The sequence below is a fragment of the Alosa alosa genome, chromosome 17 (genome assembly GCF_017589495.1).
Source record: "Alosa alosa isolate M-15738 ecotype Scorff River chromosome 17, AALO_Geno_1.1, whole genome shotgun sequence".
Classification (NCBI taxonomy): Eukaryota; Metazoa; Chordata; class Actinopteri; order Clupeiformes; family Clupeidae; genus Alosa; species Alosa alosa.
Genome location: NC_063205.1, coordinates 32,052,401 through 32,067,510, shown reverse-complemented (window position 1 = coordinate 32,067,510; position 15,110 = coordinate 32,052,401). Strand labels below are relative to the sequence as shown.

General features: G+C 37.7%; 1 protein-coding gene across 5 annotated transcripts in view; it reads left to right on the top strand.

The window, feature by feature from the left end:
- The window catches only part of dmd (dystrophin), a 493,723-nt gene that overhangs the window by 114,520 nt on the left and 364,093 nt on the right, over positions 1 to 15,110 (top strand). For all 5 annotated transcript variants that reach the window (XM_048268223.1, XM_048268225.1, XM_048268222.1 and 2 more), the window contains 7 exons: positions 5,164 to 5,310; positions 6,267 to 6,448; positions 6,941 to 7,091; positions 11,619 to 11,738; positions 11,998 to 12,099; positions 12,432 to 12,536; positions 13,030 to 13,209. In XM_048268223.1, coding sequence (XP_048124180.1) covers positions 5,164 to 5,310; positions 6,267 to 6,448; positions 6,941 to 7,091; positions 11,619 to 11,738; positions 11,998 to 12,099; positions 12,432 to 12,536; positions 13,030 to 13,209 — 987 coding nt within the window. The remainder of the gene's footprint in view (positions 1 to 5,163; positions 5,311 to 6,266; positions 6,449 to 6,940; positions 7,092 to 11,618; positions 11,739 to 11,997; positions 12,100 to 12,431; positions 12,537 to 13,029; positions 13,210 to 15,110) is intronic.

Here is a 15,110-nt window from a genome sequence, read left to right as displayed (position 1 = left end):
TAGTTCCCCCATAGCCGGTGAAAGTTCACTTATTAAATATTTCCTCATCCTTACTCCAGCAGATGTAGCCAATGCAGGAATTTGTTGTGGGTAAGTAGGCCTAGTCCTAGAGGGCTGTTGGCTTAGGCTACTGCGATGAAGTTTAACGTTAACTGCATCCTCCGGTCAAAGACGCTAGGTCAGGCATGTCAGACTTCATCTCCGTATAAAAACAAGTACAGAGGAGAGATGATAAAATGTGTAGCTATATATATTATAACTATTGAACTTTGTTAATTAACTGAGCTGGCTTTGGTTCAGGCCACCTGCAGCAACTGTCACTTCTCAGATCCTGTTCAACTGTTTCCTCTGCCCACAACTGTACAATAAGTCCTCACTACAATAATTCCTACTTAAACAATTTAACAATTTAAACTATCCAACTATTTAACTGTTCAGCCATTCCAACTGTCAGTTATCATCAAATATGCCTCCAGCCAACTATATTAAACCACCACCTACCTAGCAACCAACACAACAGCCATTGAAATAAAGCATCTATGTCAGTTTCCATAGCAACCAACATGAATAACCTAGCAACCTGCATAGCAACCGCCATAACTAGCCTAGCAACAGTCTAGCAATCATGTCAAATACCCTAGCAACAACCTATCAACCATTTGCACAATGACAACCTAGCAACCAACATAGCAAACAACATGATTACCCTAGCAACCACCATAACTACCCTTGCAACAGCCTAGCAACCACGTCAAGTACCCTAGCAACAGCCTAGCAACCATGTTAAATACCCTAACAACAGCCTAGCAACCACTTCCAAAGTTACAACCTAGCAACCAATATAGCAATCAATGAGATAAACCTAGCAACCAGAATAGCAACCACCACAACTAACCTAGCAACAGCCTTGCAACCACCTCAAGTACCCTAGCAACAACCTATTAAACACTTCCACGATGACAACCTAGCAACCAACATAGCAACCAACATGATTGCCCTAGCAACCAGCCTAGCAACCATGTGAGTTACTATAGCAACCACCACAACAACCCTAGCAACACCTTAGCAACCATCTTAATTACCTTAGCAACAACCTAGCAACCACCACTATAATGCCAACTTAGCAACCACCATAACAACCAATATTATTGCCCTAGCAACCACATAGCAACCACTTTATATTGCATAGCAGCCACCATATGAACCCTAACAACACCCTAGCAACCATAGCAACCACGTTATTTTGCATAGCAACCACCATAAGTACCCTAGCAACACTAGCAACCATATGATTTACCTTAGCAACAACCTAGCAACCACCATTACAGTGTAAACCTAGCAACCACCATATCAGCCAACATGATTACCCTAGCAACCAGCATAGCAACTACTTTATTTGGCATAGCAACCATCATATGTTCCCTAGCAACATTATTGTAACTATCTCTGCATTATCTGTTTTTACTCTGTATGATATTTTACATCATATCTTTTGCATTTTCATGCACTGATAATTCCCTGAAATTACAATTTCTAGTTACAGTGCATGAAAATGCACTGTACTGTTCTTCCTAGGCAACAACTTCTTCTTATTATTATTCCGCTTACCCCTTTTTCCGTACGCTATTTCTCTTGAACAGTTTAACTTAGAAACTTCATTCAAACTTTGTAACGTAGGTATTCAAACGGACGAAGCTGCTATGTCTTTTCAACTTTGAAACTTTTATACTTTTTAAACTATTAAAGAAAAACTTTTCAAAAATCCCCATAGACTTAACATTGCCGATTGTGACATCATAAGCATGGCAGGTCTTCAGGCCACCTGGATCAACTGCCAGTCTCAGGCTTTAAGCATACAAACTGGCCCTATTAAGACTACACATCCTGTTCAACTGCTTCCTCTGCCAAAAACTGTTTCAAAATAAAAGTCCTCACTACAACATTTCACTGTTAAACAATTTAACCCTTTAAACTACTGAACTTTTTAACTGTTCAGCCATTGTAACTGTTACTTGTCATCAACTATGACTCCTACCCACTGTAGCTAGTTAGCATGTTAGCATTGTTAGCATTTTTAGCAAAACTACTAAAAATGATTAGCTAAGTTAGCTAAGTAACATGGTTAACATAGTTAGCATGTTAACATTGTTAGCATGCTAGTTAACATTTTTAGCAAAACTGCTAAAAATGATTAGCTAAGTTAGCTAAGTAACATGGTTAGCATAGTTAGCATGCTAGTGAGCATAGTTATCATAACTACTAAAAATGATAGCTAGGTTAGCTAAATCACATGGTTAGCATTGTTAGCATGTTAGTTAACATAGTTAGCATAACTACTAAAAATAAGCTAGGTTAGCTAAGTCACATGGTTAACATAGTTAGCATGTTAGCATTGCTAACATAGTTAGCATATTTAACAAAACTGCTAGAAATTTTTAGCTAAGTTAGCTAAGTAGCATGGTTAACATAGTTAAAAATCTTAGCATAACTGCTAGCAAACTATAGAGCCATTCCAACTTTCGTCAAATATCTACCTATACACATTCATTAAACTTCCAGTCTGTCAACAACTTTTAAACTATTTACCTTCAACTTTTAAATGGTCTACTTTTAAACTATCTATTAAACTAGCTGTCTATCAACAACTTTTAAACTATCTACTGGCTATCAACAACTTTTAAACTATCAACTTTTATTAAGCTATGCAGCCACCATGTCTATCCTAGCATCACCGTAGTAACCATCTCTGTATTATCTATTTTAACTATGATACATGATATTTTACATCACAACTTTAGCATTTTCATGCACTGGTAATTCCTTGGAATTGCATTTCTAGTCTATTCTTATTATTCCGCTGGTCACTTTTTCTGTGTGCTATTTCTCTTGAACTGTTTAACTTAGAAAGTTCATTCAAACTTTGTAGCATAGGTCTTCAAATGGACATAGCTGCTATGTATTTTCATTTTTGTAAACATTATACTTTTTGAGATATTAACAGAAAACAAGCTTATTTTTTCTCATAGACTTGCATATGGCATTACAATAGAGCAGTTAAGCAATTACAATCCGCCTTCAGGCCACCTGCAGCAACTGTCACTCTCTCAGGCTTTAAGCATACGATCTGGCTCTCTTAAGACTACAAATCCTGTTCAACTGTTTCCTCTGCCCACAACTGTTTAACTGTTCAATTTAACAATTTAAACTACTTATTAACTATTTAACTGTCAGTTATCATCAACTATGACTCCCGCCCACTTTTTTTCTCTATCTGATCTCCATCTTTTTGCTTGGATTATATTTTAAACAACATTTAACAATATTTTATTCAGCAGCCATTTTTGCATTTTCATGCACTGGTAATTCCCTGGAATTACATTCTCTAGTTATTAGTAGTAGTAGTAGCCTAGTTGTCATAGTAGTAGCAGTAGCAGTCGTAGTATCATTATTTGTTCTATGACCAAGTGCTCCAACTGCTAGAAAATGTGAAAGCAACATTGAATAAAAGTGTAAGCAACCCAGAAAGTATCTTACTTGATCAAGCGAACCCTGCACAGGCAATTGTAGGTGCTAATAGTAGAATCCAGCCAATAAAAGTTGGCACTAGTGTATGCCGCTAGTATAGACTACATGCATACATATATGTATAACAGCAACACATTAAAACATACCAGACCAGACCAAATAAAAATGTGTGTTTCTTAAAAATGTCACACTACCATAACATATTCTGCCAAAATTGCTATCCAATTTGACAAATGTAAAGTTCTAAGTTACTGCTAGTCCTAATATCAAACAACGTCATTACAATCATTAATATACATGATGATTAAAAAAACACAAAGGCCAATGTTTACTGTGAATGTCGCAATATATCAATACACTTACTCAAGAGGGTTCAGCGCAACTGTGTCCCTGCAAAGAAAATCTCCATATGACTGATATGATGACTCTCGTCTCGGCTCTTGGTGTACTGTCAAGTTCAACCGTTACAGTTCAAACGTTACAGTAAAGGCGCATCTGCGGAACCACATGGGTCCGCTCAGATCCGCTGTTTGACAGTAGAATTTACGGCGCTTCCCGGAGGTGAATCCTCTGGGCGGCGCTAAAACGAATGTAATAATCATGCGGGTTAGGTGACTTGAAGGCGGATCCACCTAGGAATCTCCTACTATGTGGGATGTGTCACAATTCCAGTGAAAATGCTGATACAAAGGATGATAATATATAAATGATTGATGATGATAAATATTGCACATCCCTATTTTCTATACATTTTCCACCAGTTAGAATGAAAATGGAAATATATGTTATTTTATGCACCCTCTTTCTGTCACTTATTTTTTAGTCTGTGCTCTTAAAGGGATATTCCACCATTTGGGGAATCACTCTCCCCTTGAGTTAAACAATTTATTTTTACCTTTCTCCAGTTCATCCAGCCATTCTCTGAATCTGGCAATACCACGTTTAGCTCCAGCCTAGCATAGATCATTGAATCGGATGAGACCATTAGCATCTTGCCTGCTAGCATCACGTTTGAAAGTGACTAAGATGTCTAAGATGTAATTTTTCTATTTAAAGCTTGTCTCCTCTCAAGTTAGAAAGTGTAATAAGACCAACGGAAAATGAAACGTGGCGATTTTCTAGGCTGATTTGACATGGAACTATACTCTCATGCAGGCATAATAATCCAGTCACTAACCAATTTGTCTGCTGCAGCTCAACCTTGTTGCTGGAAGTTAGCCTACGGGGACTATTTTCAGGTGCTGCATGATATCATTGTGCTACTGCGCCCATGGTGTTCCTTCATTATTACACTGGAATGAAAACAGGAAAATTACCGGAAATCTTAGTCACTTTTAAATGTGATGCTAGCAGGCGAGATGCTAATAGTCTAATCTGATTAAATGATCTATGCAAGGCTGGAGCTAAAAGTTGTATCGCCGGACTCAGAACGGCTGAATGAACTTGAGAAAGATAAAAATCAATTGTTTAACTCAAGGGGAGGTGGAAAATGAGTGTAATTCCCCAAATGGTGGAATATCCCTTTAACTACATATCTCTTTGTTTTTCTTCTCCACCTTTTGTATTGTGATTCCCTAATTGTTCTATCTCTCACTTTTGTATCTCTGCCCCTCTGTCTTTTTGAAATGTATGGAACAGGAATTGAGTAATGTGGGGCTTGAAGCATACCAAAGTGCTTTGGAGGAAGTTCTAACATGGCTTTTATCTGCTGAGGATGGCCTGCAGTCACAGCCCCCAATTTCTGAGTGTGTGGAAGAGGTCAAAGAGCAGTTCCATACACATGAGGTACAGCTCTGCCTGTTCTTTCCATTATTTATTTATCATTATTATTATGATTATGTCTGCATACAGTCGTTGGTTAGTTGTTTAGGTTTGATATTACCCTTTTTGCTTTTGAAATGAATCCTATGATGAATTTTACTAAGTGAACAGTATTTCAATATAGCCTAAAATAGAATATGACTGTAAAAAGTCCAGTCACCTTTGAAAATATGTTCATTTAACATTGTCCATGTCATGGACACTTCTATTCCAATTAGAAACGGAATAACAGCTCAATCGGAATACAAATTTTCATATAAACACCTCAATCGGAATGAAAGTTCCTGATCCGATCAGAATTTTAATCGGAATGAAAGAGGTGGTGTAGTCTGCTCCTATTCTAAATGAACACCCATGTATATGGTCATTCAGATTGACTGCTGTATCTTCCCAAGGAAAAGTAGGCAACAATGCCTATTCCGATCAAAGATTCTAAAGCGCTTGAAAGCACCTGATCGGAATAGAACAGCACAAATAGCACAAAATGTTCAATCAAAATAATTTAATCAGAATGACCAAAAAAACTGTCCATGTAAACATGGCTATTGTTATTCAGGGAATGCAGATTGTAATTTTGCAAGTCAGTGCACATGAAGATATACAGATGATGGAGTTGTAGATGATGGCTTCATTGTTTAAAAAAAGCAGTGGACCAACTGCCCAGCAGGTAAACCCCAAGTGGTCAAATAGGGAATGCATTTTGGGGGCAAGTTCTTGAGTCAATCAAATGTGCGAGTTGTTTGTGTTTTCATACATTTCATCTACACAAAAACAGTATCACCATCAGTCAAAATGTTTGCTGAACTTTTTACTTTTGTTAATGATACACTAAATTTTAACATGTGTATATATATATATATATATATATATATATATATATATATATATATATATATATATATATATATGTCTGTCTTCAGGGCTACATGATTGAGCTCACATCTCATCAAGGCAGTGTAGGGCATGTGCTTCAAATGGGAGGGCAAATTTTGGCAGAAGGAAAACTAAGTGAGGAAGAAGAGGGAGAGGTGAGAGAACAGATGAACCTCCTTAATTCACGTTGGGAACACCTGAGAGTAAGCAGCATGGAGAGACAAAGCAGGTATAGTTACACACACACACACACACACACACACAACATGCAGAATTTGAAGGGTTAGTTTTAGATCCATAGCTGGAGTAAAGTGTTAAACCTAAACTATGGCTATGACAAAAACATACATTTCTCTGTTTTGCTGGATTACTAATGTTGTTTATTAAAAGTATATTACAATTATATAGGCTAAAACAATCCAAACTTTATCCTTGAATACTATCATACATCATCATCATCATCACCAGAAACCCGACACCAGTATTGCTATAATCCATGTGATGATTATTCGTGGGCAGACATGGTGACTCGAGTCTGAATGACCTCCTTACACCAAACAACTTTGACAAGATTTGGGAAAGATTCTTGAAAGATTGTAGTCTTTTGAGTAAAGCTTGAATGGGTGACATTTGTTTTAAGACTCCAATCTTTCAAGAATCTTTCCCAAATCTTGTCAAAGTTGTTTGATGTTTGTGGCATTAATATTATACTTCCTTTCAGGCTCCACGAAGTTCTGATGGAACTGCAGCACCAGCAGCTGAAGCAACTCGCTGATTGGCTAGAATTAACAGAAGGCCGGATCAAACGGATGGGGACTCAGACACTTGGACCAGACTTGGAAAATATTAAGCAACAAGTAGAGGAACATAAAGTAGGTCTGATGTCAGTTTAGGACAGTACCACATATTTAAAAGCTAAGGGCCAATTTCTGCCAGTTTCACTGTTCAATTGGATGTAAAGAGTCACTGTATCATTGGAGTTTGGAAGTAAGTGTTTCTTTTGTGTTGAAACTTTGCCTAAGGACTCATGAGTCATGCATTTGGTTTTAATCTCAATTGTATTGTGACAAGGAGGTAGGCATTGGTATGCATGCCACTGGCATAAAGGTATGGTGGAAGAGGAAAGGTGAGTTATACAATTGATAGGCAAAGTGCAAAGTCTCTTTTCAGCTTTTCTGCCTTTAATTTGACAGCATAGTGTAGAGAGTGACAAAAAGCAAGTGGGAGATTGGGTGAAATCGAGAAATGACCCGGGTCGGACTCGAATCCGGGTCCCTGTGGGCAGGTGGATCTGACTGAATATGATATGGGTGCTTTAACCAGTTGCAGTACAGCACCCCCTAAAGTGCAAAGTATTAATTTAAGTTAAAGTTTAAGCCAAAGTCCTTTAAGGCAAGTCCCTCCACTCGGCGACCATATTGCAACGTATTTTGGGCACATATCGGGCATCTATTTTGGGCAGAATTGTGCGTGAGCAAGGCTTCACAACACCAACCTCACTCCAGTGGCAAGATCACAACAAATGATTGGTACAATGTATTCACATCTTCAACTTTTGGCCTCGGAAGGGGCAGGATCTGTGTAAACAACTGCCATATTGGCATTACGAACAAACTCTATGCCTTTCTATGGAGGATTTTTTGAGTGCTGTGTCTCCTAATTAGAAAGTCTCTGGTTTAGCACCATGGGCAATTGACACGTAACTAGGGCTGCACGATATATCTAAAATCTATCGTTATCGCGATATCACCGCTTGCGATGGACATACCGCAAAGATTACTTAAAGGAACCATATGTAAGATTGTGGCCAAAACTGGTACTGCAATCACTTTCAAAATACTGAAGAGCGGTGTATCCCCTCCCCCTCCTCCCTGACTCGAGGTTGCCAACCCTGATGGCGAAACACTACTGACTTACGTGATTAGTAGATAGGTGATTGTGAATTGCAGATTGTGAAGGATCAAACTACTTTGTAACTTTGTAACTTGTCGTAATATCAAAATGGTTATGCTCTGTTGCCAAGATATCCACTACAATTAGCTTGCAAACCAGCAAGTGCTGGGCCAGCTCTCTCACAATACAGTTTTATACTATGTAGGGCGTCTTTTTATTTGTTTGTTCATTGACATTCTGTAGAAAATATCACCGATTCATGCCCTCCAGATACAGATTCCAATGGCATTGTACATGTGGATGGATCTGAAAATGTTTTCTGCAGGGTAACATAGTACTACTACTACTACCCTAGATCAAGCTGCTGTCTGTATACATGACAAATGCATATAATAGTCAGGTGTAGAGAATAGGACATGGTGTTTAAAGCCACCTGAGGTGAAAGTTAAAAGAGGTGGGATGATTACATATCCGGTATGATAATGCATTAATCCTAATTTAGTGTCAGAAAGTTCAAATAGTCCAACGTTGGAATTGTCCAGGGGAATAGGAGTTGTCAAAGGGCATGTGGTGGGTCGGCAGTACGGGCCAGGAATCCAGGTAGGGGGACAGTAATAGGCGATGATAGGGCAGTCATAGGGATGGGACTTCAGGTGAGATGGGTGAGATGAGGGCCAAGCACACGGATGGCTGATGACTGGTTATCCTCACAAGTGGAAGAAAGAGAGATGTAGAGTGGGTTAGTATTACTGAAAATCAAAATGGTTAATGTCAATAAGTAATCAGTGGTACTAGTCAAAGTCAAATCTTGACCATACTATCCTGAGTAACCACAGGCCTATATCAAACCTACCTTTTCTGAGAAAAGTATTTGAAAAAGTTGTTTGTAATCAGCCTAATACCTTCCTCAACTAAAACAGTATCCTTGAAAAATTCCAATCAGGTTTTAGATCAAATCACAGCACAGAAACGGCCCTAGTAAAATAGTTAATGATCTCAGACTTGCTACTGACTTAAACAAAGTCTCAATCCATATTCTTCTAGATTTGAGTGCGACATTTGACACCATTGATCAAAACATTCTAATTCACCGCCTTGTGAAGTGGGTGGGTCTCATAGTTGGTGTGTTCCTTAAATGTATATTCATATAATCACAGCAAATACTAACAACATGCTAAGGCTAACAATCTGCATCATGCAACAGGACCTAAGCATACGCATTTGTTAGCCTAAGCATTTGTAAGCAAAGCCTATATGTTATTATTATTATTATTATTATTATTATTATTATTATTATTATTATTATATAATATTCTTAATTGTGTTAAATGTTCCAAATGTAAAGTACTTTGAGCTGCATTATGTGTATGTAAGGTGCTATACAAATCAAATAAAGCTAATTATTATTATTATTATTACTATTATTATTATTACTATTATTATTATTATTATTATTATTATATTATGATTATTATTATTAATAATATTATTATTCATGAACACAGTATCAGAGCAGGGAGCTGGTTGCCTATGTTAGCTAGTGTAACCTTTGTTGTGTTGAACCTGTGCGATTCAGCCTTGCAAATGCCCAGACTTGAAGTTTGGGAACTTTATCAGGATGTATAGTACCCTAGATCCATGAAATAACTGGCCTTTAAAAATAAAAATCTGCCTGCCTCTATGAAAATTTAACATAGGGGTATGAATACTTATGCCCGTGTATTTTAAAGGGATATTCCACCATTTGGGGAATTACACTCATCAACTAATCAAATAAACTAATGGAACTATACTCTCATTCAGGTGTAATAATCCAGTCACTAACTAATTTGTCTTCTGCAGCTCAACCTTGTTGCTGGAAGTTAGCCTACAGGGACTATTTTCAGGTGATGCATGATATCATTGTGCTGCTGTGCCCAGGGTGTTCCTTGATTATTAAGCTGGAATGGGAGTATAGTTCCAGTCAAATCAGCCTAGAAAATCGCCACATTTCATTTTCCGTTGGTCTTATCACACTTTCAAACTTGAAATAGGAAAATTACCGGATATCTTATTGTCACTTTTAAACGTGATGCTAGCAGGCGAGAATCTAATGGTCTAATCAGATTCAATGATCTGGAGCTAAAACTGGTATCGCCAGACTCAGAAAACAGCTGGATGAACTGGAGAATGGTAAAAATCAATTGTTTAACTCAAGGGGAGGTGGTAAATGAGTGTAATTCCCCAAATGGTGGAATATCCCTTTAAGGAAGAACATTTATTTATTTACGATACATTATTCATTCACAAAGAAAATTGGTGTCCTTAAAGGTTGGATATTTCCTCATTTTTTTTACTTAAAGTGAGACAGGGCAGGTGAAAACCGGCCTCACGGCCCTCGAACCCGCCACCTCAACACTCACCGGCATGGGAGTTGAACGCTCTAACCACTGAGCTAAAAGCCCAGGCTTCCAACTCAGCGGTAGAAGCGCTCTTAAGGGTGTGAGGATTTACACGGGCAACTAGCATGCTAGCTCAGTTCGCCTCTGTTACATTACCATTTATTCTTTCACACTACTACAACAAAAAAATCTCAATTTACACATTTAGGTGTTTATTTCATCACATTAAGTCTACTCATGCCTGTATATTTCTCCTAAATTCACAGAAAGTTGCCATTTTAACCTTTCATGCACTACCGTGATAATGATCCGAAATTGTATCAGCAACCAATCACGGAAGTTCAAAGGCGAGTCTAGGCTGAAAACGGAATCTCATTGGCTGTGTTTCAAGATTGGCTGATTTCTCAAAATGAGTTTCCTCTCCCACTCTAAGAATGAAACCTCCACTTCAGAAGCACTTACATACACCAAACCTTTCATTCTTATACCTAACTGTATTTACAAGACTTTTATTGAGGGGTTTGTTGATATATTTATTCCTAGCCTGATTTATATGACATTTTATTCCTAAAAACATGGCAAAAATCGATTTTTTAAGGCTAATGACAGTATTCTCATTTACAGCATAACAAAAGTAGATATTCATAAATCTCTCTGTAATTTTTTCCCAACTAATATGTGAACACAATGAAATAATAATGTTGAACCTGGCTTTATCCAAAGCTCAGATTTCTTGTTTTAAAATGTATGCAAATTAGCACATATTTAATTAGATAATGCTTAATTTGCATATTTAAACAATAAATGATAGAACATTTTTCTCATATTAAAGTAAGCTATCAACTGGGGAAGTTTTTATATCCTCTAACTGCTTAATAAGTGAATACAATTGTGTGTTATGTTTGTTATAATTACTGAAACAGCATCTCTGCATTCAAAGCTAATTCAGCTAGCTACCAACTCTCGGTCTGATAGCTTTTCGTCTGTGGCCGTTTTCACCCGATACTGTTTTGCCTGACAGAAATCAAATCTTTAAAGGAAATGCTGCACAATAGTTCAGTCATTTGTTTTGATTTTCTGTTGTTTTATAGACAATATTAAGGACCTTTCATTTTTTCATTATAGCTTTTGCAAGAAGATCTTGAACTGGAGCAGGTTAAGGTAAACTCTCTGACTCATATGGTTGTTGTTGTGGATGAGACAAGTGGAGATCATGCTACTGCTGCGCTGGAGGAGAAACTGAAGGTGAACAGTGTTTCCTTTTTTTAATGTTTTTTTTTTCTTTTTTAAAGTTCAACATTGTAGAAAAGTGCTACATACTCTATGGGCCATATCATTTACCCTGTCATTGGGGTAAAGGCAATGGCTCAGTAGTCGTTCAGGCATGAAACTGGTGATTGTTCAGGCATGGGGATAATGGTGAACTTTCAACATGTGGGTTGTTTCGCTGACGCCAGGTTAGACCATTTATGACCAAGACATGACCATTTATTGGTTCCTACAGCATCTTGGAAACCGCTGGGCTGCCATTTGTAAGTGGACAGAAGAACGTTGGATCCTTTTACAGGAAGTCCTTCTGAAGTGGCAGGATTTTACAGAAGTACAGGTATAATACTTCCAGTCAACTACAGAACAATTGCCACCCTTCATTGCCACTCTTCAATGTCAATTCATTATGTCACTGACCTTAAAGCGTAACTCCGGAGTAAAAGGAATGTTTGTATTGTAAGATTCAGCCAGATCTGCGCAGTGCTATGTCATATATATGTTACGCTATATAAGTCAGAGAGATGGGCCAGTTCAGCAAACAGTATATATATGACCATATTTCGTAATCTTGCAGTGTGTTGTTTCTGTTTTATCATTTGCTGTTTTATTGTGTTTGTGTGTGTGTGTATGTGGGTATCTGTCTGTCTGTCTGTCTGTCTGTCTTTACAGTGTGAGTTTGAAAGATGGTTAACGCAGAAGGAACAGCAGGTGAACTCAATTTACAGAATATCTGATTCGCAGAGTGATGCAGCAACCAGACTCAGAAACCTTGCTGTAAGTCTGTGCTTATTACTCTCTATTGCAAAACAGCTCCTGGTTGAGCAACATTTTCATGTAGTAGAAGTAGCCAGAACTTCTTTAAAAAATCTACGCAGCAATTTGCCATCTTTGATGTATGTTTTAAAGGCAACTTGTATTGCTATAATCATTGTCATTCTCACTTGCCACCTAGACTGTGCACAATGGAGTTATGTTGATAATATTTGAAAATGTAAGTGTTAAAACTGATGTGAAAAATGGTTACATTTGTCTTGTGCAGTTAGCTAGCCCAGACTGGTAACCCAAGCAAGACAAACTATTGTGTGATGGTTAGGCATTTCCCTTGTTCCCTTGCTCAATTTCATAGAGAAACTATTGAGATTTGCTTTGTAGTGGCACATGACTTAACATTATGGAAGAATAGAGCACTTCAGCCTTAGTGAGAGCATAGGGCCCTCGAGAGGTATGTGTATTCATGATGTTTAAAAGTGTGTATATGTCTATACAGCTGCTGAAAGCAGAACTGGAAGTGAAGCAGCATTCTCTTGACCATCTCCGCTCCTTGAGCCAGGCCCTTATCTGCAGTGTCAAAAATAAGGAAGTAGCTCAAAAACTGGAAGCACGGCTGGAAAACTTAAACCAACGCTGGGACTGCCTTCTGCAGCTGCTTGAGAAAAGTACTAAGCAGGTATTTATTTCCTCTTAATGAAAAGTGCTTAGCTCCGCGTTCCAGGTTCCACCCTGGCGTAAGACCATTTCCTTGTGGTAATACAAGGGTACTTCATGTAACAATGTCATGGCTCATTTTGCCATATGTATTATCAATGTCAACAGAGGTTTTGAAGTAGTTTTTAAAAGTCTGCACACAACTAACCTACTTAAGAAAGTGAAAAATGTGGACCGATAGCTTACTTATTTTATGACGTATTTTATCTTAAAAAATACTAAGGCCTATCATAGAGTGGACTGATTGAAAAATCCTTACAGATGTTAGTTTATATTTTCTGTTCATTCTTGCAAAACATTTTGGTCAATTTAATATTGACCAGAAAAAATCCAAATGCCCTCGTCTATAGACAATAGAGAGAGGAAGGAAAATGACATTTGTGCTCATGATATTCTGCTGTGTACAACCCACCAATGTAATAACTTCCCACCAACGTAATAAACCACCAATGTAATAATCCATTAATTATTAGGTGCCACTTTATTGTACTGGGTCCTTGTTCCAGTGTATCTACATAACAACCAATGTAACAATATGTTATATTGCATACTTATGTTGTCCATTTTTGTGTCCATTCCCTGTATGCAGTTTGCGGTTACACTTTACTTGACAGTGTCGACATAAGAGTGACATGACACTGTCATGAACGTGTCATAAACAAGTCATAAACGTTTATGCCATAACGCTTCTGTTATTAAGTGACATTGGTTTTTTTTATGTGTCATGTGTTCAGACTGCAAGGTCCTAAATTCAAACGAGCGATAGGCTAATGGTCCCAAATTTATCAACGTTTCAGAATGCCACACAGCTAGATCACGAGTGGCAGACAGAGCGACATGTCACTTATGCTACCAAAGGCTGTTTTTGAGTCACATCTTTGCAAATCTCATATGATGATGCATCTTTCTACAAAATGGGTTGTCTTCTATATCATTAAGCTACTCAATAGGGTAAACATAGCCTTACATCAAAGCTTTAGGCTTATGCCATTTCAATCAGCTACAGACAATGAGTGGCAGACAGAGTGTGTCACTTATAGGCCAGAGATTGTTGAGTCACATCATTTCAAATTTCATACGGTCATTCCACAAAATGGTATGTCTTCTCTATCAGGAAGTTATTCAATAAGCTTAACAATAAACATGTAGCCTTAACTCAAAATAGCTGTCAGGCTTTTGATCTGTAAAAATGTCACATGCAGCTATGCCTAAATTTGCTTAGCCTACTGCACAATAATCATAGGCTAATATATTGTAATATAATTTTCAGTATTCATTATTGAATGCTTAGCTGGAATAATGTTTTTCCCTATCCTATTTTTAAGCAGGTGTACCTGCGGGCATGTAATTGTGCAACCACAAAAGCAGTCAACAGTCAATATAGCTTAGTTTAAGGCAGGTCGTCCACTAGGGGGCGGCAGGGAAAAAAGATGCAAAAAGGTCCAAAAGCGGAAAAAAAAGGTTCTTCAGTCAAAAAAGGCCTATTCTTCAACCTAGGAGCACAAATAAACAAGATACAGTTTTCAAGCAAGTTTAACAGCACACTGGCTATTAAGCCAAATCCTTTGCATTTCATTTAATGTTACAAAAAAACAGAGGCAATCTTGCCTACAAAAAGACCCACAACGTACTGGTTAAACAAAAATATAAAAGAACAAAAGAAATAACAGAAATAATGGTTACAAAGGGAAAGCTCTCCCCAAAAACAAGGGGCGCAACAAACGTGACTTGCTCTCAGTTAATATTTACATTTATAGGCAGCCCGAGTGTCGGTGGAAAAGAAAATGTAGAAATTAAAATATCCCAAAAAAGAAAAGGATACCCCTAAGGAAACCTCCCCGGTAGTCTATATATTAAACTTAT